This window comes from Natrix helvetica, assembly GCF_964273705.1.
Source record: "Natrix helvetica genome assembly, chromosome: 4".
NCBI classification, from domain to species: domain Eukaryota; kingdom Metazoa; phylum Chordata; class Lepidosauria; order Squamata; family Natricidae; genus Natrix; species Natrix helvetica.
The window spans coordinates 7,123,718-7,150,173 of NC_138550.1; the positions used below are offsets into that span (position 1 = coordinate 7,123,718).

Sequence of the window (26,456 nt, forward strand, 5' to 3'; positions counted from 1 at the left end):
TGCAGCATCCTGGGATCACGTGGTTGACATTTGCAATCTTCCTAGCCAGTTTCCAACAAGCAAAGTCCCTGGGGGAAGCCAGATTCACTTAACAACTGTGTTATTAACTCAACAACTGCAGCGATGGAGCAAAACTCACTTAAGAGATGTCTCACTTAGCAACAGAAATTTTGGGCTCAATTGTGGCCGAAAGTTGAGGGCTACCTGTATACAGCATACTCCTCTAATGACCCAAGGACTGGAGCTTGAGTCCTAAGTCATGGTGAAAATCAGCACCATGGAAAGCTCCCCAATACACAGAGAGGTTGCCTTAGCACAGAATGGAAGCATATGAAGCTTAGACCAGTGTTTCTCAACCTTGGCAACTTTCAGGAGGGTGGACTTCAACTCCCAGAATTCCCCAATCAGCATGCCTGAGCTGTAATGCCTTGGTAAGACCCCCACCTGGAATATTGAATCCAGTTCTGGTCATCACAATATAAAAGAGACGTCGAGACTCTAGAAAGAGTACGGAGAAGAGCAACAAGGATGATTAGGGGAGCTGTAGGCTAAACCAGGGGTCCTCAACCCCCAGTCCATGGCTTGTCAGAAATCCAGCCATGCAAACAAGCAAAGCCCCATCCACAGGATGCAGGCGGCATGCAAAACCATGCCCCTTCCGGTCCATGGAAAAACCTCTCTCCATGGAATCAATCCATGGTGCCACTGGGCTAAACCATACCGTGAAGATTTGCAGGAAATGGGTATGTCTAGTCTAATGAAGGGAAGGACCAGGGGTGACATGATAGCAGTGTTTCGATATCTCAGGGGCTGCCTCAACGAAGAGGGAGTCAAGCTATTCTCCAAAGCACCTGACAGCAGGACAAAAAGCAACAGATGGAAACTAATCAAGGAGAGAAGCAAACTAGAAGTAAGAAGAAATTTCCCAACAGTGAGAACAATTAACCAGTGGAACAACTTGCCTCCAGAAGTTGTAAATGATCCAAGACTAGAGGTTTTTAAGAAGAGATTGGACAGCCATTCATTGGAAATGGTATAGGGCTCCCTGCTTGAGCAGGGGGTTGACTAGAAGACCTCCCTTATGTTGTGAGCAGTTGCAGGAACTGGGTATCTCTAGTTTAATGAAAAGAAGGATTAGGGGAGGTGTCACGATGTTAAAAAGTTTGCTAGGCCTGAACTGCCTAAACTGACACTCAAGAGTTAAACTAAGAAAGCTTTATTGCGCAGGTCATAAAACAAAATGTTATCTGAAAGTGATTTATTGCGCATGCGTTTACACATTCCAGAACTAAATTCTTTTCTTCTTTGTTCGGCTGCCAGCTTGGCAGACGTAGCTTTCATTATCAAAATGTAACCATTAGTTATTTCTGTTTCATTTACTTTTTATTTTATTATTAAAGTTTGTTTATTAATTAGAAGATTTTTGAAGACTTTTATTTTTCTCAATATCTCAAAAGATATGCGGAAGGGAATCAGCCACGGTCCATTGATCTCAGATTTCCCCAGGGCATTTTTTCCCCTGACAGGAGGCATGATAGATGAGTTCCAATATCTCAGGGGTTGCCACAAAGAAGAGGGAGTCAAGCTATTCTCCAAAGCATCTGAAGGCAGAACAAGAAGCAATGAGTGGAAACTAATCAAGGAGAGAAGCAACTTAGAACTGAGGAGAAATTTTCCAACGGTGAGAACAATTAATTAGTGAAACGACTTGCCTTCAAAAAATTAGACAGGTCGAGAGCTGAGGATGTCACCTAGCTTAGTTTGGTAATAAAGTTTGGTAGTTAAAGTTCGGTTGCAGGAATTTGGGTATGTTTAATTTAATGAATATAAGGATGCGGTGGCTCAGTGGCTAAGATGCTGAGCTTGTCGATCAGAAGGTCGACAGTTCAGCGGTTTGAATTCCTAGCGCCGTGTAACGGAATGAGCTCCCATTACTTGTCCCAGCTTCTGCCAACCTAGCAGTTCGAAAGCATGTAAAAATGCAAGTAGAAAAATAGGTGGGAAGGAAACAGCGTCTTCGGTGGTTAGTCATGCCGGCCAGATGACCACAGAGACATCATCGGACAGAACTGGCTCTTCGGCTTTGAAACGGAGATGAGCACTGCCCCCTAGAGTCGGGAACGACTAGCACAAACGTGCAAGGGGAACCTTTATCTTTTTACTTAGTTAAAGTTCAGTTGCAGGAATTTGGGCATGTCTCATTTAATGAAAAGAAGGACTAGGGGTGGTAGGAATACCAGTCTTCCAATATTTTAGGGTCTGCCCCAAAGAAGAGGGAGTCAAGCTATTCTCCAAAGCCCCTGAAGGCAGAACAAGAAGCAATGGATGGAAACTAATCAAGGAGAGAAGCAACTTAGAACAAAGGAGAGATTTCTCCAGCGAACAATTAATCAGTGGTTTTCCCTCAGAAGTTGTGGGTGCTCCATCACTGAGAAGATATTGGACAACAATTTTTCTGAAATGATATAGAATCTCCTTCTTGGGCAGGGGGTTTGACTGGAAGACCTCCAAGCTCCCTTCCAACTCTTTCATTCTGTTAAGATTGAGAAACTTGGCTTTAGACAGATTCTCCCAAAGTTTCTTTGCCTTTACCCCCTCAATAGGCAGTTTTCAGTTAATGGTGTTCTGCTCTAGAAATGCTTTCAAGAACCACTGCTGATTAATTGTCCTGACTCTCCCCGTCCACCACCAGCCAAAATAACACAATTAATCTTCCCTCTAAACTTTTTGGCAGTGTTTTCCACCCAACTGGGTCCTCTCCCTGTCATGCTGACATATTCTTAAAAGCCCGGGCTTAATTGGATCTGTGTAAGGTCATCAGCTGAATTAGTTCCACCATGAGCAATCATCACTGCAGGGAAAAGGTGATGCTGGGGGAAAATTGCCTTCCCTCTCCATCCCTAATCATCAAGGTGCTTGAACCAAAGAAGCAGCAGAAGGGACATGTCTTTCCAAATGAAAGCATGGGAAGAGATATCAGAATAGAATAGAATAACAGAGTTGGAGGGGACCTTGGAGGCCTTCTAGTCCAACCCCCTGCTTAGGCAGGAAACCCCACACCGTTTCAGACAAATGGGGATCCAACATCTTCTTAAAAACGTCCAGGGATTCGCTCAACAATGGTGGCAAGAAAAGTCATAAAATGGGGCAAAACTCACTTAACAAATGACCCACTTAGCCACTGTAACTTTGAATGATCACTAAATGAACTAAAGAATTCTATAGGTAGTCAAGGACTACCTGTAGAATTATAAAATCATACACTTAGAAGTAGTACCGTTACTTCTCTGAATTATGAAATTTAGTTATCTAGTCCAACCCCTTATAGCTCCTTCTACAACCCATTATATTTTAATAGAATAGAACAATAAGAGCTGGAAGGACCTTGGAGGTCTTCTAATCCAACCCTCTGCTTAGGCAGGAAATCCTGCACCACTTCAGACAAATGGTTTTCCAACATCTTCTTAAACACTTCCAGTGTTGGAGCATTCACAACGTCTGGAGGCAAGTTGTTTCACTGATTATTTGTTGTAACTGTCAGGATATTTCTTCTTAGTTCTAAGTTGCTTCTCTCTTTGATTAGTTTCCACCTATTGTTTCTTGTCCTGCCTTCAGGTGCTTTGGAGAATAGCTTGACTCCCTCTTCTTTGTGGCAGCCCCTGAGATATTGGAAGACTGCTATTATGTCTCCCCTAGTCCTTCTTTTCATTAAACTAGACATACCCAGTTCCTGCAACCGTTCTTCATATTGCAGGGATAACGGAAACCTGGTTGGGCCACGAGGGTGGTTTACCCCTCGTGGAAATGTGCCCACCAGGTTTCCGTGCATTCCATCAGCCTCGGGCCCTGGGTAAGGGTGGTGGGGTGGCGGTAGTTATACGGGAAGGTCTAGAGCCGAGGGAGTTCACTGTTCCTCAGATATCCGGGTGTGAGTCCCTTGGTGTGAAATGGGGCCCACGGAGGCAGTTGGGTTTGCTGATTGTATACTTGGCTCCTCGCTATACATCAGCAGCCCTGCCCGAGCTCCTCGAGCTGATCTCGGAGACGGTGGTTGAGATCCCCAGGCTCATGGTCATGGGAGATTTCAACCTGCCGTCGACGGGAGCAGCATCTGAGGTAGCTCGGGAGTTCATGGCTTCCATGACAGCCATGGGCCTGACCCAGTTAATTCAGGGCCCCACACACGAAGGAGGCCACACATTGGACCTTGTCTTTGTATCTGAGCAGTGGACGAGTGATCTGGGTAGAGGGGATTTTACTGTTACACCCCTGTCATGGTCAGATCACTCATGTCTCCGGCTTAACTTCCCTGGCGCTACCCCCCACCGCGAGGAGGCGGGACCAGACGGTCCACGCTGGTACCGCCCCAAGCGCCTGATGGAGCCGGATAGGTTCCAGACGGAGCTTGGGCCATTACCTGTAGCCCTGACCCGCGCTCGGTCGGAGGACCTAGCGGCCGCCTGGAATAGGGCGGCGGCTGGGGCCTTGGACCGGATTGCGCCTTTGCGACCTCTCCTGCGGCAGCGACCCACCCGGGCTCCTTGGTATACCGAGGAGCTGAGGGTGATGAAGCGTCACAGGAGACGTCTAGAGAGCAGGTGGAGGTCCTCACGCTCCGAATCTGATCGAACACAGGTAAGATCCTACTTGCGGACCTACCTGGTGGCATTAAGGGCGGCCAAACGTAGATATTGTGCCACCCTTATTGCGTCCGCGGATAACCGCCCTGCTGCCCTGTTTAGGGTGACCCGCTCCCTCTTGTCACAGGGGACGCAGGGGGCACCTTTACAGGGCAGAGCAGAGGAATTTGGGGAATATCTGCAGGACAAAGTCGCTCAGATCCGGAGCGGATGGGCCCCACTCAGTGGACCAGACGAGCCGCCAACAGCGAGTCTTGTGAGACCATCCTGGGAGGAGTTTGATTCTGTTGCCCCCGAGGATTTAGATAGGTTGCGTGGACGGCTGCGACCCACCACATGTTTAATGGACCCGTGTCCCTCCTGGTTGGTACTGGCATCTTGGGAGGTGACACGAGGCTGGCTTCTGGGCCTGGTGAATGCCTCATTGGGTGAGGGATCCTTACCAACCGCCTTGAAAGAGGCGGTGGTGAGGCCCTTACTTAAGAGGCCCTCACTCGACCCAATGGAGCTAGCTAACTATCGTCCAGTCTCCAACCTTCCGTTTCTAGCGAAGGTTGTTGAGAATGTGGTGGCCCAGCAGTTTCCACGACACCTTGACGAATCCGAGTATCTAGACTCACGCCAGTCCGGCTTCCGACCTGGGCACAGCACAGAGACAGCCTTGGTCGCGTTGGTTGATGATCTCTGGAGGGCCAGAGATAGAGGTTGCTCCTCTATCCTGGTCCTATTAGACCTCTCGGCGGCTTTTGATACCATCGACCATGGTATCCTATTGCGCCGGTTGGAGGGGATGGGAGTCGGAGGTACCGTTTTGCGGTGGTTCGGCTCCTACCTCTCCGACCGGAGGCAATGTGTGTTGACAGGGGGACAGAGGTCGACCCCGAGGCCACTCACTTGTGGGGTGCCACAGGGGTCGGTCCTCTCGCCTCTCCTGTTCAACACATATGTAAAGCCGCTGGGTGAGATCATCCGTGGTTTTGGGGTTGAGTATCACCTCTACGCTGATGATACTCAGCTGTATATTTCAACTCCAAACCACCCCAACGAGGCTGTCGAAGTAATGTCCCGGTGTTTGGAGGCCGTCGGGGTCTGGATGGAGGACAACAGACTTAAACTCAACCCCTCCAAGACTGAGTGGCTGTGGCTACCGGCACCTCGATTCAGCCAGCTGATTCCATCGCTGGCCATAGGGGGCGAGCAGTTGCCCCCTGTGGAACGGGCGCGCAATTTGGGCGTCCTCCTTGATGCCCGGCTGTCAATGGATGACCATGTGGCGGCCGTGGCAAGGGGGGCGTTCCACCAGGTTCGCCTGGTGCGCCAATTGCGCCCCCTACTGGACCGGGATGCCCTACGCACGGTCACTCATGCGCTGGTGACGTCCCGCCTGGATTACTGCAACGCTCTCTACATGGGGCTGCCCTTGGGACGCGCCCGGAGACTGCAGTTAGTTCAGAATGCAGCCGCGCGGGCTGTGATGGGGAGTACGAGGTACTCCCACGTAACACCTCTCCTGCGCGAGCTGCATTGGCTACCTGTGGTTTTCCGGGTGCGTTTCAAGGTGCTGATTACCATCTTTAAAGCGCTCCATGGCACGGGACCTAGTTACTTGCGGGATCGCATCCTCCCACATACATCCCTGCGGCCAATACGCTCACACAGGGAGGGACTTCTCCTGGTGCCATCCACTGGACAATGCCGGCGGGCGACACCGAGGAGTAGGGCCTTCTCTGTGATGGGCCCAACCCTCTGGAATGACCTCCCCCCCGACATTAGAACCACTTCTGACCTCCGCTCCTTCCGGCAAAAACTGAAGACCCACCTGTTCCGATTAGCAGGCCTGGCATAATTCAACTGTCCCTCCTGGCAAACGCACTATATCTGGTTATTTTAGGGGTTTTTTAATTCACTGTATTTGTTTTTAGGGGTTTGAACTTATTTTAATCTGCTTTGTACAGTTCTTTTAATGTCATTCTTACCTCCTCCATGTTAACTGTCAACTGTACATACTTAATTTTATTGTATCTGATATATTTTGTATGAACTGTACACCGCCCCGAGTCCCTTTCGGGAGAGGGGGCGGTCTAGAAGCATTAAATTAAATTAAATTAAATTAAATATGTTTTAGTCTCCAGTCCCCTAATCCTCTTTGTTGCTCTTCTCTGCATTCTTTCTAGAGTCTCCACATCTTTTCTACATCGTGGCGACCAAGACTGAATGCAGGATTCCAAGTGTGGCCTTACCAAGGCTTTATAAAGTGGTATTAACACTTCACAGGATCTTGATTCTATCTCTCTTGTTTATGCAATGTATATTAAAGGGGCAATAGAGATAAATGTATTAGGGAGAGATGGACCATAAGGAAGGCCGAGTGCTGGAGAATGGATGCTTTCAAGTTGTGGAGTTTGAGAAGATTCTTTTTTTAAATTCATTTTTTTAAAAAATTATTGTCTAAAATATACAAAAAGAAAAAAAAAGAAAAGAAAATAGGAAATTAAGGAAAGGAAATTCAGTGGTGAAAAAAATAAGGTTCTACAGTTAGGCAAGAAAAACAAAATGCCCAGGTACAGAAGAGGTGACACCTCGCTCAATAGTAATGGGTCAAGCGCTGCCAACTGATGGACTATCTCTAGGAATCACAATCCTTTCCCAAGCAGTGTTCTAATATTTGAGGAGCTGCTATAAAGAAGAGGGAGTCAAGCTATTCTCCAAAGCACCTGAGGGCAGGACAAGAAGCAATGGGTGGAAACTAATCAAGGAGAGAAGCAACCGAGAACCAAGGAGAAATTTCCTGACAGTCAGAACAATTAATCAGTGGAACGACTTGCCTCCAGAACTTGTGGGAGCTCCAACATTGGAGGTTTTTAAGAAAGGATCGGACAATCATTTGCCTGAAATGGTATAGGCCCAGGTTTCCTGCTGGAGTATTATTTGTAGTCCTTACAATCCAAAGAGCAAATATAGAAAATAACCCTGCTTGAGTTGCACCAACTTTCTGGACCTCAGGGACCACTGCGTTTATAATTTTAAATCCCGCAGACCACTAATATGATCTGCCTAATGACCAGCTGGGTGGGCGTGGCTAGGTGGTCATGTGACTGGGTGGGCATGGCCAACTTGATGTCACTCACATCAAGAGTCGCCTCACCAGCCTCTACTCGCCCCTCCTCGCCTTCTTGCCCGGGCTCCTTAGGGCCCCAACAGGAAGCTGTTGTTGGAGCTAAGCAGCCACCAGGAGAAAGAGTGGGCAAAACAACTCAGTTCAAATTGGATCTGGCCGAGAAGGAGGCTCAGCAGTAGCACCTCAATGAGGACTAGGAGCATAGGCTTTCCAAGCAGAGGGAAGACCTGTGGGAGTGCAAGGTCAGGTACCAGCGCCTGGAGGCTCAGAGTGCTGAGATGGTCAGCCAGTTCCAGGCCATGATGCAGTCCCACTGGAACAAGGCCCTCCGGCTCTTTGCCCCCAGCGGCGCTCCCCTCCAGCCTTCGCCCAAAGCCCCACACCAGGAGGCTGAAGCAGACCCCAAGCCAGAATTTCTGCCCCCCTCTGACCCACACAAAAGGACCCCGAAGGGGGAGACTCTCTGCAGCCACACAAGCATTCATTGCACGTATCCGGCCCAGGGGCCATAGTTAGAGGACCCCTGATTTAGAGCAATATAAGAAATATAAAAATAATTTTTCTATGGACCACCAACATTTTCTCATGGACCACCAGTTGGTGACCGCTGCTCTAGATCGTTACTTTTACTTCTCTGTTCTGAAGATATTCTGTGCCCTCCTTATAGTTTGGCGTGTGTGACGCGTGTGTGAACCCTACACAATTTAAAGGTTTCTCCCTTTATTGCGCTGAGAGCATCTCTGTTTTTAATTCTGTTTCCCCACCTGCAGCTAAATTCTCTGCGTTCTCCCTTATAATGATTCACTTTGTCTCCTGAGTTAGTGCAATATAAAAAAAAATGCAAATAATTATTCCGTGGACCACCAACATTTTCTCACAGACCACCAGTGGTCCAGGGACCAGCAGTTGGTGGCAGCTGGACTAGAAGACCTTCAAGATCCCGTCCAACTCTATTATTCCGTTATTCCGCTTTCTAGAACTATGCCTCCGGGGAGGAAAATGTTCTTTTCTCTCTCGCTGTACTTTTCTATCTTGCCGTACCACACTCCTCACTCAAGGGAAATTAAGATTCTTAATTTATAGAAACAGAGCTAGGAGGAACGATTTTAGGCCATTGAGTTCAGCATCCTACACAGCGAAGGGAGTGCAGATACACGCATTAGGTCTACCTAACTCCTGCTTAACACATCTCAAGAAAGTGGGCCCACCAAGTCTCAGGATAATTGTTTCCACTTTTACTGCTAGGAATTTCTAGTAGAATCAGCCAGCTTCTGGTTCCACCAATTAAAGGATGCCATTTATCAACAGGCTCTGTTGGTCATAGTGCCTACCCTCTGGAAGAATATTGCCCCAGAGATCTGTATGGTTTCCACCCTGATGAAATTCTGTAAACCACTGAAAACGTATGTTGTGGTCTGTTGGTTGCCGGCCCCTCTAGCAGCTGAATCAGAGGAGGAGGTGTGGGAGTTAGGGTCAGCATCAGGGCAACCTGGGAGCTTTGAGGGGGAAAAGGGAATGGAGCTGGCAGAGAGAGAGAGAGACGGCGGTGGACGTCAGCCCTCAGATGGAGAGTCAACAGCCCCCAGGTCTGGAGGTGGCTGATGAGGAAGAGGAGGAACAGCTGGGTCCAGTGCCTGACATGTGGATGCACAGAAGGCAGAGGAGAGGAGAACAGTGGAAACCCATGGGCTGGTCCTTGGGATGGAAGAGCCACCGCTGCCAGCAAAGCCCCACCCTAGCTCTGGGGATAAAAAACAGGGGGCGGAGATGAATAAATGTGGCAGAGAACTATTCATCTCCCGGCCAGCCGGACTTCTTCGCCTACGTTGAGAGAGAAACTTTTTGCTGGGGCTTCCGGCACTCCTAATTAAAGGAATCTTTCAGTTCCCTTCAGAGGATTTGCCTTGTTTGAGGAACTCGGTCAGAACAATATAGTTAGGGTGGGAGAGGATACAGGTAGTCCTTGAATTAAAACTAGAATTGGAACCAGAATTTCCATTGCTAAGTAGAGTGGTGGCTAAGTGAATCGTGTCTGATTTTACAACCAATTTTTGCCATGGTTAAGGGGCTCACTGCGGTTGTTAAGTGAATCAAGAGGTTGTTAAGCAAATCTTGTTTTCTGTGTTGACTGTGTCTCAAAGCAGTTTATTTTCAAGAAGAAACGGGACTTTCTGATTTCTCTTTAAAGACGTTTCGCTTCTCATCCAAGAAGCTTCTTCAGCTCTGACTGGATGGTGGGGAACGGAAGGATTTATTTTCGTTGCAGACAGCTGGTCAGTTGCATCCTTTTAGAGAGTCATTGAGACCACTTGGAGGCTTATCTGTGTGTCCTCAGGGTCACCTGAGTAGCGCAAATGGGTGTGGCGCCTTCACGGAGCTGCTGGGGGGATTGTGTTGTAGGTCTGCACTTTCTGTGGGATGTTTTCTGCCTTGTGTCTCTTTGCTGTTCAGAGTCTGTATTGCCCGCTTTTCAGGCTGGGGTGTGGATGGTTCCTAGAGTCTGCAATTCTTCTGGAAATCCAAACTTTGCAGACTGCAGGAACCCTTTGCGCTTCACTTTGGAGTGCGGATGGCACAGAGTCATCCCTGTGTTGGTGGGGACATAGGACAGAGGGTGTCCTACAGGAAGCACAGCTCTGTAGCTTGGTCCTTCTCTCCAGAGGTGGGCTGCTATGGGGTCACCCGGGGTCGGGAGAACGCGTAGCTAACGTTATGGCCGGTTCGGGGAACCTCCAAATCTCACTCCTGACTGGCCCTGCCCCGCGCCTCCCAGGAGTCTCCGCATGGCCCGTTTTGGATGCCATGTAAGTGCAGAGCCGGAGGCTTAGGGAGGGGGATAAACGGGCCTCCCGGAAGTTCCGGAAGGCCGGAAATGGGCCTGTTTCCGAGCCTTCAGAAAGCCTCTGGAGCCCGGGGGAGGCAAAAACGCCCCACCCCCCCACCCCGCCATGGTACAGGAGGCCAAGTAGGCCACGCCCACCGAGCAACTGAGCAGAGAACCTGTTGCTGAAATTTTTCAAGCCCACTTCTGATTCCATTAGTTCCAGGGGGGCTCCACACCCATATTCATTGCCCAGGTGACCCTGAGGACACAGGCAAACAAACAGGTGACTAACTTAAATCATTTCAGTGAGTCACTTAACAACTGTGGCAAGGAAGGTCGTAAAATGGGGCAACGCTCACTTAACAGCTGTCTCGCTTAGCAACATACATTTTGGGCTCAGTTGGGGATGTAAGTTGAGGACTACCTATAATAACTCAAGAAAGGGAAAGATTGACACTTCTTTGTTCGTTCAACAAACAACAGCCTTTTCCAGTTCTTTCCGACCCTTTTCTACAACTTCAAAAAGAAATCTAAGAAGACGACGCGCCATTTTGGATGTAGTTTCCACCCGACATGGATCACTGGCCAATGGCAACACTTGGTCCGCCTACCTGACATAGAGAGAACGCTTTTGATTGGTTCGCAGGGAGCCTGACCCGGAACTCATGCTGTGATTCATCATCTGTTCGCGCAGATCATGGATTTTGGCCTCAAATCGAGCGTATTCTGTAAAGCAAACAAACAAACCAAATTAAAAAACCCTTTTTAAATAAATTGATTTATCGTTTTATATGGATTTGGGATGCGGTGGCTCAGTGGCTAAGACCCTTTTTGATCAGAAAGGTCCGCAGTTCGATGGTTCGAATCCCTAGCACCACATAACGGAGTGAGCTCCCATGACTTGTCCCAGCTTCTGCCAACCTAGCAGTTCGAAAGCACGTAAAAAATGCAAGTAGAAAAATAGGTACCACCTTTGTTGGGAAGGTAACAGCGTTCCGTGCGCCTTCAGTGTTTAGTCATGCTGGCCACATGACCATGGAGACGTCTTTGGACAGCGCTGGCTCTTCGGCTTTGAAACAGAGATGAGCACTGCCCCCTAGAGTCGGGAACAACTAGCACATATGTGCGAGGGGAATCTTTGCCTTTACCAATGGATTTAGTTATACCTCTAATGGTGTTTTGGAACGTCTGTGCTTGAAGAAGATGAAATAACATGACAGCAAATTTCTCACTTCTGAAATTAGCAAATATTGCCAATCTAAATTAACTTTCTTCTCCTAAGGTGCTTTTGGATTACATAATCTAGCCTAAAGCTGAAGTACAGGTAGTCCTTGACTTACAACAGTTTGTTTAGTGACCGTTCAAAGTTACACTGCTTTCGGATTGCATAATCTAGCCTAAAGCTCAAGTACAGGTAGTCCTCGACCTACAACAGTTTGTTTAGTGACCGTTCAAAGATACACTGGCATTGAAAAAAGTGACTTATGACCCTTTTTCACACTTACGACCAGTCTGTGCCCCATGATCATGTGATCAATATTCAGATGCTTGTGATCTGACCCATAATTATGACGGGTTGCAGTGTCCCATGGTCACGTGATCGCCTTTTGCGTCCTTCTACAAAGTAAGTCAATGGGGAAGCCAGGTTCCTCACTTATCAATGGCAGTGATTCACTCAACAACGGGGGCAAGAAAGGTCGTCAAATGGAGCAAAACTCCCTTAACAAATGAGTCATCGAGCCATTGTAACTTTGAATGATCACTAAATGAACTGTTGTAAGTCGAGGACTACCTGTAGAATTATAAAATCATAGGCTTAGAGGTTGTACCATTACTTCTGTGAATTATGAAATCAGCCATTTGGTTATCTAGTCCAACCTCTTATGGCCCTCCTAAATCACCATGCAGTTTCATTCATTTTCTGTTTCGAGACCTCTGAAAGACAAATTGTCTCCAAAATCAAGAGAACCATCAAGATGTTTCTCCTAAGGTTGAGTGAAATCTATTCTCTAGCTGCACCCCACTATATCTGAATAGAATAACAGAGTTGGAAGGGACCTTGGAGGTCTTCTAGTCCAACCCCCTGCTTAGGCAGGAAACCCTACACCACTTCAGACAAACATCTTCTTAAAAACTTCCAGTATTGGAGCATTCACAACGTCTGGAGGCAAGTTGTTCCACTGATTAATTGTTCTCACTGTCAGGAAATTTCTCTTAAATTGCTTCTCTCCTCGATTAGTTTCTACCCTTGTCTACCCTCTGGTGCTTTGGAGAATAGTTTGACTCCCTCTTCTTTGTGGCAACCCCTGAGATACTGGAAGACTGCTATCATGTCTCCCCTAGTCCTTCTTTTCATTAAACTAGACATCCCCAGTTCCTGCAACCGTTCTTCATATGTTTTAGTCTCCAGGCCCCTAATCCTCTTTGTTGCTCTTCTCTGCACTCTTTCTAGATTCTCCACATCTTTTCTACATCGTGGCGACCAAAACTGAATGCAGTATTCCAAGTGTGGTGTTACTTGGAGGGTTTTTTTTCTAGGTCTAGGTTTTTTTTTGTGCTCTCTGAGCTTGGCTGTTTTCTTGCAGACATTGGATTACCCAAACTAGATAACGTCATCAGTGCTATGAAGGAACCACCAAGAACGCTCTCACCAACACTGACAGGACAAGCCACTGTATATAAACAGAGAGAAAACCTCAGCTCCCCCTTGCCCTGATAATCATACCCAGTTGGGTCATGAGACGTCTGCAAGAGAAACAACCAAGCTCAGAGAGCACCAAGAACCCCTCATTTCAGTCCTGAGCACCAAATGTTCTCCTTTATTGATACATCTAATACCTCTTGGTGTAATAATACAAATTATTATTATTATATACAACATCCGAAATGTGAATTTTATGAGAGTAGTGAAAAGGCCACCTCTGCAGGTACCATGGACTCACACTTATTTTGTTGGCAGAAGCCAAATACACAAACATTCCCCACATCTACATCTAAATGAAAGTGACTAACCTAAGCAGGAATACATAGGAAAATCAAGTGCCGTAATCCAATGTAAAATGTACATATAAATCTTAAGTATGTCTAAACGCATGAATTAATTTGCAAAAAATCTTACTTGTCTAGTTAGGTTTACAATGTGGTGTTCTCTTAGGCAGCTATGACCCAGTCAGAGAATGTCGGCGGATCGATATGCTGCAGTACATAAATCAAATTGATTTATGCTCCCGAGAGCATCCAAGAACAGCCTCATAAATCAGGAATCAACGTAAATCATTAACCGATGGCAGGTTTTGCTGGAAATCTGATGGCGCAAACACTCAGGGGGAAGGCAATGACATATCCAGGAATAAAAATATAGTCAGATAAATAAACACTAATTTTGCTGAGGTCAAGACCAATGTGTCTGTGTCAAAGTTCCCTTTGGATAGGACATTTATTCATTTTGGAACCTACTTATATGGAACAATGTGTCCAGAAGTTGTGAATGCTCCACCATTAGAAGTTTTTAAGAAGAGATTGGACAACCATTTGTCTGAAATGGTATATAGGGTTTCTTGCCCGAGCAAGGGGTTGGACTAGAGGACCTCCAAGGTCCCTTCCAACTCTGCTATTCTGTTATTTGTGTAGTATACAGATAGTCCTCGACTTACGACCACCATTGAGACCAGAATTTATGTTACTACATGAGACATTTGTTAGCAAAGTCAATGGGGAAGCCAGATTCACTTAACAGCCACGTTCCTAGCTTAACAACTGCAGGGATTCACTTAACAGCTGTGACAAGAAAGGTCATAATATGGAGCCATGTTCATTTAACAAATGTCTCATTAGCTCCAGAAATGTTGAGTTCAACTCTGATTATAACTCAAGGACTTCTTGTAGTTCTTACTTAGTTATCTATATATATAAAAGCCAAATACCACTCAATCATCACGAAAACTCCAGAACGATAAAGTATACAAGCTTGAAATTTGGCATGTATATTCCTCTTGTCTTCTAGGTGCTCGCTAAGAAAGGATTTTTCGAAATGACCATCAGATCATTAGTATTTCCTATACAATAATTAACACGCTCTAATGCTAAGGAGTTCTACTCCCCCTCCCCACCTGAAAAGAACTCTGTTCCAACTGCCAGCTGCCTCACATTCCGTTACCTCAGTTCAAACTGGCAGACATTCCACTCCTTCACTCAGGAGCGGTCTGGGGCTCCTTACCTCACCAAAATGTCTACGCCTTCCACCTATGGAACTGCTTCCGGATTCAAGGTGGTGGGAGCTATACTGCCTTATGTGTTTTAATCACCGACCACCACTGAGCTAACGAATTGAACTGGATTTCTCCTGCATTGCCTGATCACATAGTTTCATCACGAACCACAGGTATCTAGCTAGTGTGAAGATCTATCTGTGAATCTCAAGAGACTCTGCCAAGTCTTTCCTTGCACAGCACTACATTTGGAAAATATTTACATGGCAGCTTTCCCAGCTAGATAAGGTCTGTGTTCATAACTTCACCTTTGAAAGACGTTGCTGAATGTGAATGAGAGGAATTCACATTCGTTTAATAAAAGGGGTTTTGTCGGGACCAGGAATCTGCTTCATGCTTTTTGGGGAAGCCTAGGTCAGGAAAAAGTCATGCGAGAAGGTCGTGCTCTCCCACTCTGTCTGGATTTTCCCCCTCCTCCCTGCAAAATGGTGTGACAATGGGTGTGTTTTTATATGGTTTTCAGAAGTGGCACAAGATAATTTCCTGCATCTGCTTCAAGTAGGAAGGCCTCAGGTGAGCCAGAGCTGCCTCAGGTAGGCTGCAGGCACCTGTCAGAAGAAAGGGAAGACTGCCTGAAGGTAAATGATCCGTGGCAGATCCTGAGGGAAGGAATTACACGATTGGACTCGTTTTTTAAAAAATTAAGTCTGCAAAGAATTTCTGTGGAGATTCTCAGTCATCCAGGTCATGGTTGTCCCAAAGGTGCTTTTTTGAAGAAGCGGCTGGACTTTCTGTTTTTTCTTTCAAGACGTTTCGCTTGTCATCCAAGAAGCTTCTTCAGGTCTGACTGGATGGTGGGAAATGGAAGGATTTATCCTCCTTGCAGAGGGCTGGTCATTTGCATCCTTTTAGAGAGTCGTTGAGGCCACCTGGAGGATTATCTGTGTCCTGAGTGGTGCAAATGGATATAGCACTGGTGGGTTGCAGCAGTACGCTCCGGTACGGGTGTACCGGAGCCTGCCTGGAGCACCGGGTACCATTCCAGTAAGGTGCTCCGGAGGGCCCACCTGCTTACCTGAGCTCCTTACCTGTGACTTACCAGTGCCTGCGAGATGCTGCGCCGAGCAGCTGGAGCATCACGGAGGCGTCGCTGGAAAGTACTACGCATGTACGCCATATGCGTTCATGTTGAGGACACTGGGCCCCGTTGCAACTGTACCGGTTGCAACAGGATCTGGAACCCACCATTGGTGTGCAGCCTTTTTGGAACTGCTGAAAGGACTGTGTTGCAAACCCCGAGGTTGCAGAGAAATCTCCAAGTGGCCTCAACGACCCTCTAAAAGGATACAAATGACCAGCTGTCTGCAAGGAATCTAAATCCTTCCATTCCTCACCATCCAGTCAGAGCTGAAGAAGCTTCTTGGATGAGAAGTGAAACGTCTTCAAAGAAAAACCAGAAAGCCCAGTTGCCTCTTGAAAAAAACCACCTTTGGACCTGTAAAGAATTGTTTCTCTTTTGTTAGGGGATATGCATTTATTTAATTTATATCCCACCTTTATTTACTATAAATACACAATACAAGTAGTCCTCAACTTACAACAGTTTGTTTAGTGACCGTACAAAATCACAACGGCACTGAAAAATGTTACTTAGGGCCGTTTTTCACACTTGGCAGCGTCCCTAAAAGTCACGTGATCAAAATTCAGCTGCTTGGCAGCTGACTCATATTTATGACGGTTGCGGAATCCTGGGGTCATGGGATCACCTTTTGTGACCATCTGACAAGCAAAAATCAATGGGGAAGGCAGATTCACTTAACAACCAAGTAACAAACTTAACAACTGCAGCGATACGCTTAATAACTGTGCGAGAAAGGTCATAAAAAGGGACCAAATTCACTTATATCTCACTTAGCAACAGAAATGTTGGACTCAATTGTGGTCATAAGTTAATGTCCATGTTGTTTGTGGCCTGCCGGCTGCCAGCAGAGCTGGTGGCAGACTCAAACAATGATGGGGAAGAAGTGGGGCCAGTTTGGAGCCTGGGGAAGGCTCTGATGGATGCTCTGCGTCAGATGCAGAGATAGAGCAAGGGCCATCCGACATTTCCCAGCCACCAGAGAGGCAGCTGCCTTCGGAGGCTGAAATGAGTGAGGAGGAAGAACAGCTGGTGCCTGTTTCAGATGCACGTATGTGCCGAGCTCCTAGGAGAGGAGAACAACGGAGGACAAGGAGTCGACTCGGGAAGAAAGGCACACGTGGATGCTGAATGGCCCCTCCCTGGTTGGGGAATAAATAGAAGGAAAGGGGGAATGGTGGTTGTAGGAGACGACAGTTCATATTTCTGGAGATTTTACTCACTGTGTTTTGTGCATTAAAGACTGCTTGTCAGAACTTAATTTGCAACTTTTTGTCTTGCAATTGGCCTTGCAATTATCGTAATGAACTGATAAGGTCTGTTGCTGTACTTAACTCCTTGCAGGACTCTTGCTTGGACTTCTCGAATTCACAGGAGATAAATAAAGAGGTTTTTTTTTCGGGAGGAGTCTGTTTCTTGTTTCTGCTGGCTCAGGACAAATGCAAGGAGAAAATGAAGGCCTTCTTCTCATTTCCATGCTATGAAGACACCACAACCAGGTTCTTCATTCTGCAGAAACAGATGATCTCATGCCTGCATGTCTTACAAAGCCAGAGATGGCTTTGGTTTATCTTCCTTCCGGTTCTCCGCTGTTGATATCTCAGCTAGATCGTTTTACTTCTGTATATAGATCCCATGCTTGTGTTTCAGCTTATCCCTTTAATAAATAACAGAGACGTTCTGTGCACACAGCCGTGGGAGTTGGCGTCTAAATTTAGGCCTCCGAGTGTGGAGCGAGGAGTAGGATCAAAAGCTAGGTCTCGGGAATGCGTAGCGTCAGATCATCGCCAGTTTCTACTCGGAGCAGAAGTGAACTTTCTCATAACTAGAGCGGAGCAGAATGCCTGCAATGACCCGGGACAAGGCACAAAGGTCATACAGCCAGCTGAAACTCCCCTTTAATGCTCCCAAATGTCATCTCAAATGCTCCCGCGTTTTTGACAAGTTCCAGAGCAAGCAAATGCACGCGCACACAGAGCAGCCTCTGGCTGCGCCCAGTCCAGCAAAACAAAGGGACAGGGAAATGAGTCCGTGCAACAAGGAACAAACAATGAGTCCACGAAGTCAGGAATAAGCAAGCAGTCCTGCAAAACTCCAACTGTCTGTACCGGCACACCAAACACTACCAATTCAGCGTTTGTTCCCGACAAATGCCCTTCCCCACAGCATCTCCTTAAATCTCAGTCCCCAGGTGTGCCTTGGGAAGAGGGGCAGGGCGCTCTCTGCCCGAGTCATTGGGTGAGCTTGCACTGTTCCTGCCTTCTCTCCACTCTCCGTTCTCAGGGATCAGGAGGGGGAGGTCTTTGTTTATTGCCTGAGATGTCCACTGCTTGCCCTCTCTCGGTCATCCTGCCCCCGTTCCTCCCTGCTAACAAGCCGTCCCAACCCGGAAGGGCCCTGGGCTGCCTCGGCCTGTTCCTCCTCACATTCCTCCGAAGCTAACGAAGCTGCCCCATCGATCTCCGTCAGCTCCGGCTCCAGCTCGTCTTTTTCCGCAGATTCAGGCTCTGAAGGGGCATGACAATATCCATTTCACTAAGTTCACATGGGCTTATCTGTGAGTCATGGTTATTATGTCCAGGGATGTGCTTCCACAACCATTTCATTTTATAGATTCACAGATCATTATAGATCATCCTCGGCTGACTGAGTGGCCGGGTGACCCAGTGGTGAAGACATTCGCCTCTCACTTGGAGGGTTGAGAGTTCAAACCTAGACAGCGGCAGATGTGTCTCTCTCAAAGCGCAAAGAGAAAATATCTGCTGTGAACTCTGCATAGGCGTCAGGAAGGGCATCCAGCCAGTAAATGCTCAGCTCCATCCAGTCACCACGACTCTACCCCAAATTAAGGTATTACGGGGTCATAAACAGGGAGTTTTTAAATAGGTGGTCCTCGACTTAGTACCATAGTTACAACAGATCCTCCTAGGGGTCCTTAGGATGGTGAAGTTTACAAGCTTTTTTTGCCCCATTTGCTAAGTGAATCATTCTAGTTGTTAAGTTACTAACATGGTTGTTAAGTGAATCTGTCTTCCCCATTGACTTTGCTTGCCAGAAGAATGACCTCATGGATACTGAAACCGTCCTCAGTGTGAAAAATGGTCATAAGTCCCTTTTTTTCAGTGCTGTTGTAACTTTGGTCACTAAACAAACTGTTGTAAGTTGAGGGGCAGGGATGGGCGCTGGGGTTCGCAAAGGTTCGGAATCTAGCCAAGATTCTGTGCAGTTTGGAGAACCCCCAAATCCCACTCCTGGCTGGCCCCGCCCACCCCTCCCCTCCCAGGAGTCTTGATGTGGCCTGCTTTGGGTGCAGGTAAGTGCAGGGCGTGCGCGGGGAGGGTGAAAAATGGGCCTCCCGGAAGTTTGGGAAAGCTGGAAACGAGCTCATTTCAGAGAGCCTCCGTAGCCTGCGGAGGCTGTTTTCGCCCTCCTGGAGGCTCGAGAAAAGCCTCGGGAGCTAGGGGAGGGTGAAAACACCCCCCTCACACTGTGGTGCAGGAGCCCGACTAAGCCATGCCCACCATGGCTATGCCCACCCAGCAACTGGGCAGTGAACCCCTTGCTAAAACGTTTGAAGCCCTCCCCTGCTGTAAGTGGAGGCCCATGGACTTGGCTGATCCATTGCTTTTAACAGGCATGTGAAACCAGCAGGAAAAAAAAACATTTTGTACTATAGAGAGAAAGGTACTTCCTGCTAATATAAACATCAATATGCAGCTAAGGGCCCAGCATGAATTTGATTTTTTTTTGCCAAGGTCAAATGGCCCTCTCTTGCTATATCTATCTATCTATCTATCTATCTATCTATCTATCTATCTATCTATCTATCTATCTATCTATCTATCTATCTATCTATCTATCTATCTATCTATCATGTATCTATCTATCTATCTATCTATCTATCTATCTATCTATCTATCTATCTATCTATCTATCTATCTATCTATCATCTATCATCTACCTACCTACCTACCTACCTACCTACCTACCTACCTCTATCTATCTATCTATCTATCATCTATCTATCATCTATCTATCTATCTATCTATCTATCATCTATCTATCTATCTATCTATCTATCTATCTATCTATCTATCTATCTATCTATCTATCTATCATCTACCTACCTACCTACCTACCTACCTACCTACCTACCTACATCATCTATCTATCTATCTATCATCTATCTATCTATCTATCTATCTATCTATCTATCTATCTATCTATCTATCTATCTATCTATCTATCTATCATCTGTCTGTCTGTCTGTCTGTCTGTCTGTCTGTCTGTCTGTATTTGTGTTACAACCCCTGGTATGCCCAAATATGGGAGGGAGCTCACTACTCCCTCTTTCTGTCATTCGGCTCATCACAGAAAACCATGCAGACAGAAACCCATATTTTTATTTTTAATGTTGCCTTTTTATATTTGTGTTGTGTTTGTGCTGATAAATAAATAAAGGGAGACTAGTATGGATCCATTTCAAGCTATTTAGCTCTCATCAGCTAGCCATACCCGTACTGGGATTCGAACCAGGGCTGTATTGCATATTAGGCCAATGTAATTGCCACTAAGCCACAGGCTCTTCTCCTTTATCAGATAAGCCAGGGAAATAGGTATGTATTTGTGTTACAACCCCTGGTATGCCCAAATATGGGAGGGAGCTCACTACTCCCCCTTTCTGTCCTTCAGCTCATCACAGAAAACCATGCACACAGAAACTCATATTTTTATTTTTAATGTTGCCTTTTTATATTTGTGTTGAAATGGATCCATACTAGTCTCCCTTTATTTATTTATCAGCACAAACACGACACAAATATAAAAAGGCAACATTAAAAATAAAAATATGGGTTATATTTTTTCTCTCTCCTGTTTTCAAGTTTTAGCTTTGCTTGACTGACTCTCCTAAGAGTCACTGTATTTTTCAGAGTATAAGACGCCCCGGAGTATAAAATGCACCAAGATTTTGAAGAGGCACATTTTTTAAAAAAAGATTTTTTGGCACTCTGCAGACTTCCCAAAAACAACCTGTTTTTCGTGAAAAAGGTATAGCCTTTAGGAGGTTTATAGAGTGCTCCTGGGGGTGGCCCATTGTTCACTCATTTCTGCCCTCCCCAGCTCCCAGGAGCTCTCTGAAAGCCCCCTAAAGGCTATGCACGGCCATTTTGGTGAAGGGGGCAGGGTTTCGGGAGGCAAAAAAATGCTGTATTCAGTGTACAAGACGCACCCAGATTTTCAGCCTCTTTTTTGAGGGAAAAAAGTGCGTCTTATACTCCGAAAAATACAGTAAGTTACATTTCTGAGTGGAAAAGGCATGAGTTTGGGAAATGAAGTTGATAGGGTGTGCTTTGGAATGAAATGGAATGAATGGAATAGAAGGAAGGACTAGGGGTAACATGATAGCAGTCTTCCACTATCTCAGGGGCTACCACAAAGAAGAGGGCGTAAAGCTATTCTCCAAAGCACCCAAAGGCAGGACAAGACCAAGAACATATGGATAAAGCTGATTGTTTTTCACAGACCTGATCTTGCCAGTTCAATCCTAGGCTGTATTAATAAAGGGATAGAATCAAGATCATGAGAAGTACAAAGCCTTAGTGGCCCTTTGGAATATGGCGTTCCGTTTTGGTTGCCTTGATATAAAAAAGATGTGGAGACTCTGGAAAGAGTGCAGAGAAGAGCAACAAAGAGGATTAGGAGACTCGAGGATAAAACATATGAAGAACAGTTGAAGGAACTGGGAATGTCTAGTTCAATGAAAAGAAGGACTACGGGAGACATGATAGCAGTGTTCCAATATCTCAGGGGTTGCCACAAAGAAGAGGGAGTCAAACTATTCTCCAAAGCACCTGAAGGTAGAACAAGAAGCAATGGATGGAAACTAATCATGGAGAGAAGCCTCTTAGAACTAAGGGGCAATTTCCTGACAGTTAGAACAATTATGTTATCAGTGGAACAGAAGTTGCCTCCAGAAGTTGTGAATGTCCCAACACTGGAAGTTTTTAAGAAGATGTTGGATAGCCATTTGTCTGGAATGGTATAGAGTTTCCTGCTTGAACAAGGAGTTGGACTAGAAGACCTCCAAGGTCCCTTCCAACTCTATTATTCCATGATTCTATGAAAGAAGCAATGGGTTTGAACCTGTCAAGGAGAAAAGCAACCTTAGAATTCAGGATAAATTTCCTGACAGCTAGAACAGCTTGCCTCCAGATGTTGCGGGTATCCCAATATTGAAGGTTTTAAAGATGAGATTGGACACCCATTTGTCTGAAATGGCGTAGGGTTTCCTGCTTGGGCAGGAGGTTGGATTACAAGACCTCCAAAATCCCTTCCATCAATGTTATTCCGTTATTTTGTTTTATTCTATGACCAATAAGGAAAAAAATGGAAAACCCCACCAGAACTTATTTATACAATACAATACAATACAATACAATACAATACAATACAATACAATACAATACAATACAATACAATAGCAGAGTTGGAAGAGACCTTGGAGGTCTTCTAGTCCAACCCCCTGCTTAAGGAGAAGGCCCTACACCACTTCAGACAATACAATAATACAATAGCAGAGTTGGGGGGCACCTTGGAGGTCTTCTAGTCCAACCCCCCTGCCTAGGCAGGAAACTTTATACTGTTTCAGACAAATGGCTATCCAACCTCTTCTTAAAGACTTCCAGTGTTGGGGAATTGAGGGGATATGGTCCTGTCCGGAGAAGCTCTGGGTAATTCTTACAGAATTACAGAGTCGGAAAGGACCTTAGAGGTCTTCTAGTCCTGCTCAAACAGGAGAACCTACATTATTTCAGAAAAATGGCTGTCCAATCCCTTCTTCAAAACTTCCGCTGCTGGAGCACCTGAAAAACAACAACCTGAACATAGACACACCAGTCAACATGCCTGGTATAATGCCATGATATAATGGAACTTAAAAGCTTTATGGGTCTTTTATGGAGAAGAATAGAACTAACAGTGATAGGGAGTTATTTCCGTTCCTCTGTGATAGGGTCAAGTTGTTAGTTGTAGCAACTTCCAGGCAAGCCATCATTTGGCTGATTAAGATGGTGTGCGGATTCTCTCACACCACTGAAACCATAGCAGAACCTAAAACAGGGGTGTCAAACTCAAGGCCCGGGGGCCGAATCTGGTCCATGGGCTGCTTAGATCTGGCCCTTTGGGCCACCCTGGAAATTGTTGTAGCTTGCCAGTAGCCAGAGGAGCTGGCAGCAGAGTCGAAAAGTGAGGAGGTTGGGGAGGAACATGGGCCAGTCCTGGAGACTGGGGAAGGCTCGGACGAGGGCTCTGTGTCGGAGGCAGAGAGGGGGCCAAGTCAATTCTCAGCGGTCTTCAGAGCTAGACAGCAGTGAGGCAGAGAAACAGCTGGAGCCTGTTCCCAGTGTGCGCATGCGCAGAGCTGCCAGAAGAAAAGAACAGCTCAGAAATCAGGGTCAACTTGGGAATAAAGCCACAAGTGATTGGCCACTCCCATAGGAAATAAAAGAGGAGAGAAAGGGGAGGGGGCTTTTGCAGGAAGCAATTTGTTCATTCGTTCATTTCTTTCAGGAGTGTGAAGATCTGTCTGTGAATCTCAGAGACTCTGGGCACTGTCTTTCCTTGCACAGCACTGCATTTGGAAAAATATTTACATGGCAGCTTTCCAAGATAGATAATGTCTGTGGCCATAAATTCACCTTTGAAAGACTGTTTGCCAGGCCTTTGCTGAATGGGAATGAGAGGAATTCACATTAGTTTAATAAAAGGACCGGTCCATAGTGCCAGTGAAAATGGACCTCCCTAAGCTCCATTTTTGCTGGCAGAGGGCTGCAGGAGGCCGTTGTAGCCTAAAACAGAGCCTTGATGGGTGACAATGAGCTGGCCATGCCCCCTGGCTTGCTCCCCCCCCCAGGCACACACATACCCGTCCCCCCAGTTCAAAAACAACCCTGATGGGGCCCTCAATGAAATTGACCTAGAATGATTCTATTGTAGGAAAGAGACAAAGCTGAAATCCCTTCATTGACCTGAAAAGACATGTGAGCGATGGAAACAACTATCAACAGAATGCCAGTCTTTCAGAAACCATGCAAATCCAAGCTGTTACACCCCCTAGTTTCAATTACATCCTAAGTAACAAGAGCAAAAACCTCTTAATTAATATATGCATTTGTACTAAAGACTTCGAGGGAATTAGAATCAGACCTCCTGCCTGTCCCATCTGGAAGTTAGATGTCAACTGTCCCTTTGGCCTACGCAGCAAAAGAAACTCCCCGGGGCATTGTTTTTCCAAGACTATGGGATTTATTGATAATTCCACGTGGATACAGAAGAAGCAATGCCAGTTCTGAGGTTTTTTCGCGCGAAAAGCAGGTTGGGTTAAAAGTCTCCTTTCCCCCCTGGGCCACCCACTGTCCATTGTCCACCAATCATATAGAGCAGTGTTTCTCAAACTTGGCGACTTTAAGTCCTGTGGACTTCAACTCCCAGAATCCTGGGAGTTGAAGTCCACAGGACTTAAAGTCGCCAAGTTTGAGAAACACTGATATAGAGTCACTTTTTGGGGGAACTGTGTATGCCTTTTGGAGATTTCCCAGTGTTCAATCTTGAGGTGCAGGCCACAGACGATGCTCCTGAATCCCTCAATTCCCTCCCAGGTCCCCCTACATTCCAGTTACTCCCCCGTGGAAGAATCCACTGGAAAAATACACAGTAGGCTGTGGTATATGAGCCGCATTTGTCTCATGGACTTCATAGCAATCAACCATTGGAGCTGCAGTATCAACAGTCAAAGGAGTGCGGGGTGGAGGCGATATCGGTTCAGGTGCTACGACAATCCAAGGAGGACCATGAGGTTGCAGAGATCAAATATAAATGAATAAGGTTGCATGAGAAATGAAGAAAGAAGGAAGAGGGGATCAAATCTAGAGCGGAAAGGAAGAGCAAGCATGATGCAGTCTCATAATGACTCATAACCTCCCTTAACACTTGCTACGTGTGCAACCTTCAAAGAGGTAGGAAGGATGGAACTCGAGATGTTTGCGATTACTTAAGGCAAGTGACTGAATGAACGTAGGAGATGGTGATCTGTTGGGCTTGAGAAGCATCAGAATTCAAAAATGTCTGCTCCTGGATCGGAAGCGCCGCAGCAAGACAGACTGGAATTAGCGGGCTCTGATGAGTTCCACAAAAATCCAGGCTGACAAACCATTGCCAGGGTGTCTGTGTGTGCGTGTCTTTGGACCAGAACTATCTTGAAGGGACGGTGAAAAAGAAGCTGTGTCTCGAGCAACCAAGAGGAACGAACCAGGTTCCTCGGAGGTCAGAGACAAGCTCTCCGAATGGCGGCGGGGGCGCAAACATTGCGAAATGTCGGTCATGAAGCTGGGGCAACTGGACTACGTATTGGTACAGGAGTGGTGTCTGGACGAAGTGATGAGAATGAACATAGGAGATGGTGATCTGTTGGACTTGAGAAGCATCAGAATTCAGAAATATTTGTTTGGGTTACCCAACTCGGCAGTCCACTCAACAACTGCAATCAGTCCAACATAGTATGGAATTAAGAGTCCTCTGTAGTAATTATGGCCAGCTTGACTAGAATTAATAGACCGTTTTATATCATTTACCCATTTGATAAGTGTTTTGTTCATGTGATGAGTCATCGTGAGAACACACTCTATTGTGAGACTGCAAATGATCATTAATAAAAATAAACTTAGCCCTCAAGCTGAACTCAACTCTTGATGACTACTAAATAGTTTTAAAATAGGGATGTTTGCCAAGACCCCTGAAATTTTCTAGGGTGGTTTTTAAGTTTCCCATCAAGCATACAGTTTTGGAATCTAGTTTTGAAATAAACTCTGAGACAACACCTTGAATTGTTCTGATCTGTTGGCTGCCGGCCCCTCCAGTAGCTGAATCAGAGGAGGAGGAGGCGTGGGACTCAGGGTCAGCATCAAGGCAACCTGAGAGCTCCGAGGGGGAAGAGGAATTGGAATTGGCAAAGAGAGAGAGAGAGAGAGAGAGACAGAGGTGGAGCCTGGGCCGCCCGTCAGCCCTCAGATGGAGAGTCAACAGACCCCAGGTCTGGAGATGGCTGATGAGGAAGAGGAGGAACAGCTGGGTCCAGGGCCTGATGTATGAATGTGCAGAAGGCAGAGGAGAGGAGAGCAGTGGAAATCTATGGGCCGGTCCTTGGGACGGAAGAACCACCACTGCTAGCAAAGCCCCATCCTAGCTCTGGGGATAAAAGGCAGGGGCTGGAGATGAATAGATGTGGAAGACAACAATTCATCTCTCTGCCGAACAGACATGTTAATTTGCTGTGTGTGTGTGAAAGAGAGAGAGAGAAAGAGAGAGGGAGGGAGGGAGGGAGAGAGGGAGGGAAGGGCGGGAGGGACTGACTTTTTGCCAGGGCTGCTGGTGCTCCTAATAAAGGGAACATTTGTTTAACTACAGAGGGTTTGTTGTGTTTGGGAACTGGCTATTGTGTCCAGTTCTGGTCACCAGGATACGAAAAAGATGT

The 26,456-nt window shown here is 46.4% G+C and overlaps 1 protein-coding gene across 6 annotated transcripts in view; it reads right to left on the minus strand.

Moving 5' to 3' along the window:
• Positions 1-26,456, minus strand: part of LOC309390542 (disks large homolog 2) — a 303,450-nt gene that overhangs the window by 78,344 nt on the left and 198,650 nt on the right. For all 6 annotated transcript variants that reach the window (XM_081949959.1, XM_081949958.1, XM_081949963.1 and 3 more), the window contains one exon: positions 11,194-11,308. In XM_081949959.1, coding sequence (XP_081806085.1) covers positions 11,194-11,308 — 115 coding nt within the window. The remainder of the gene's footprint in view (positions 1-11,193; positions 11,309-26,456) is intronic.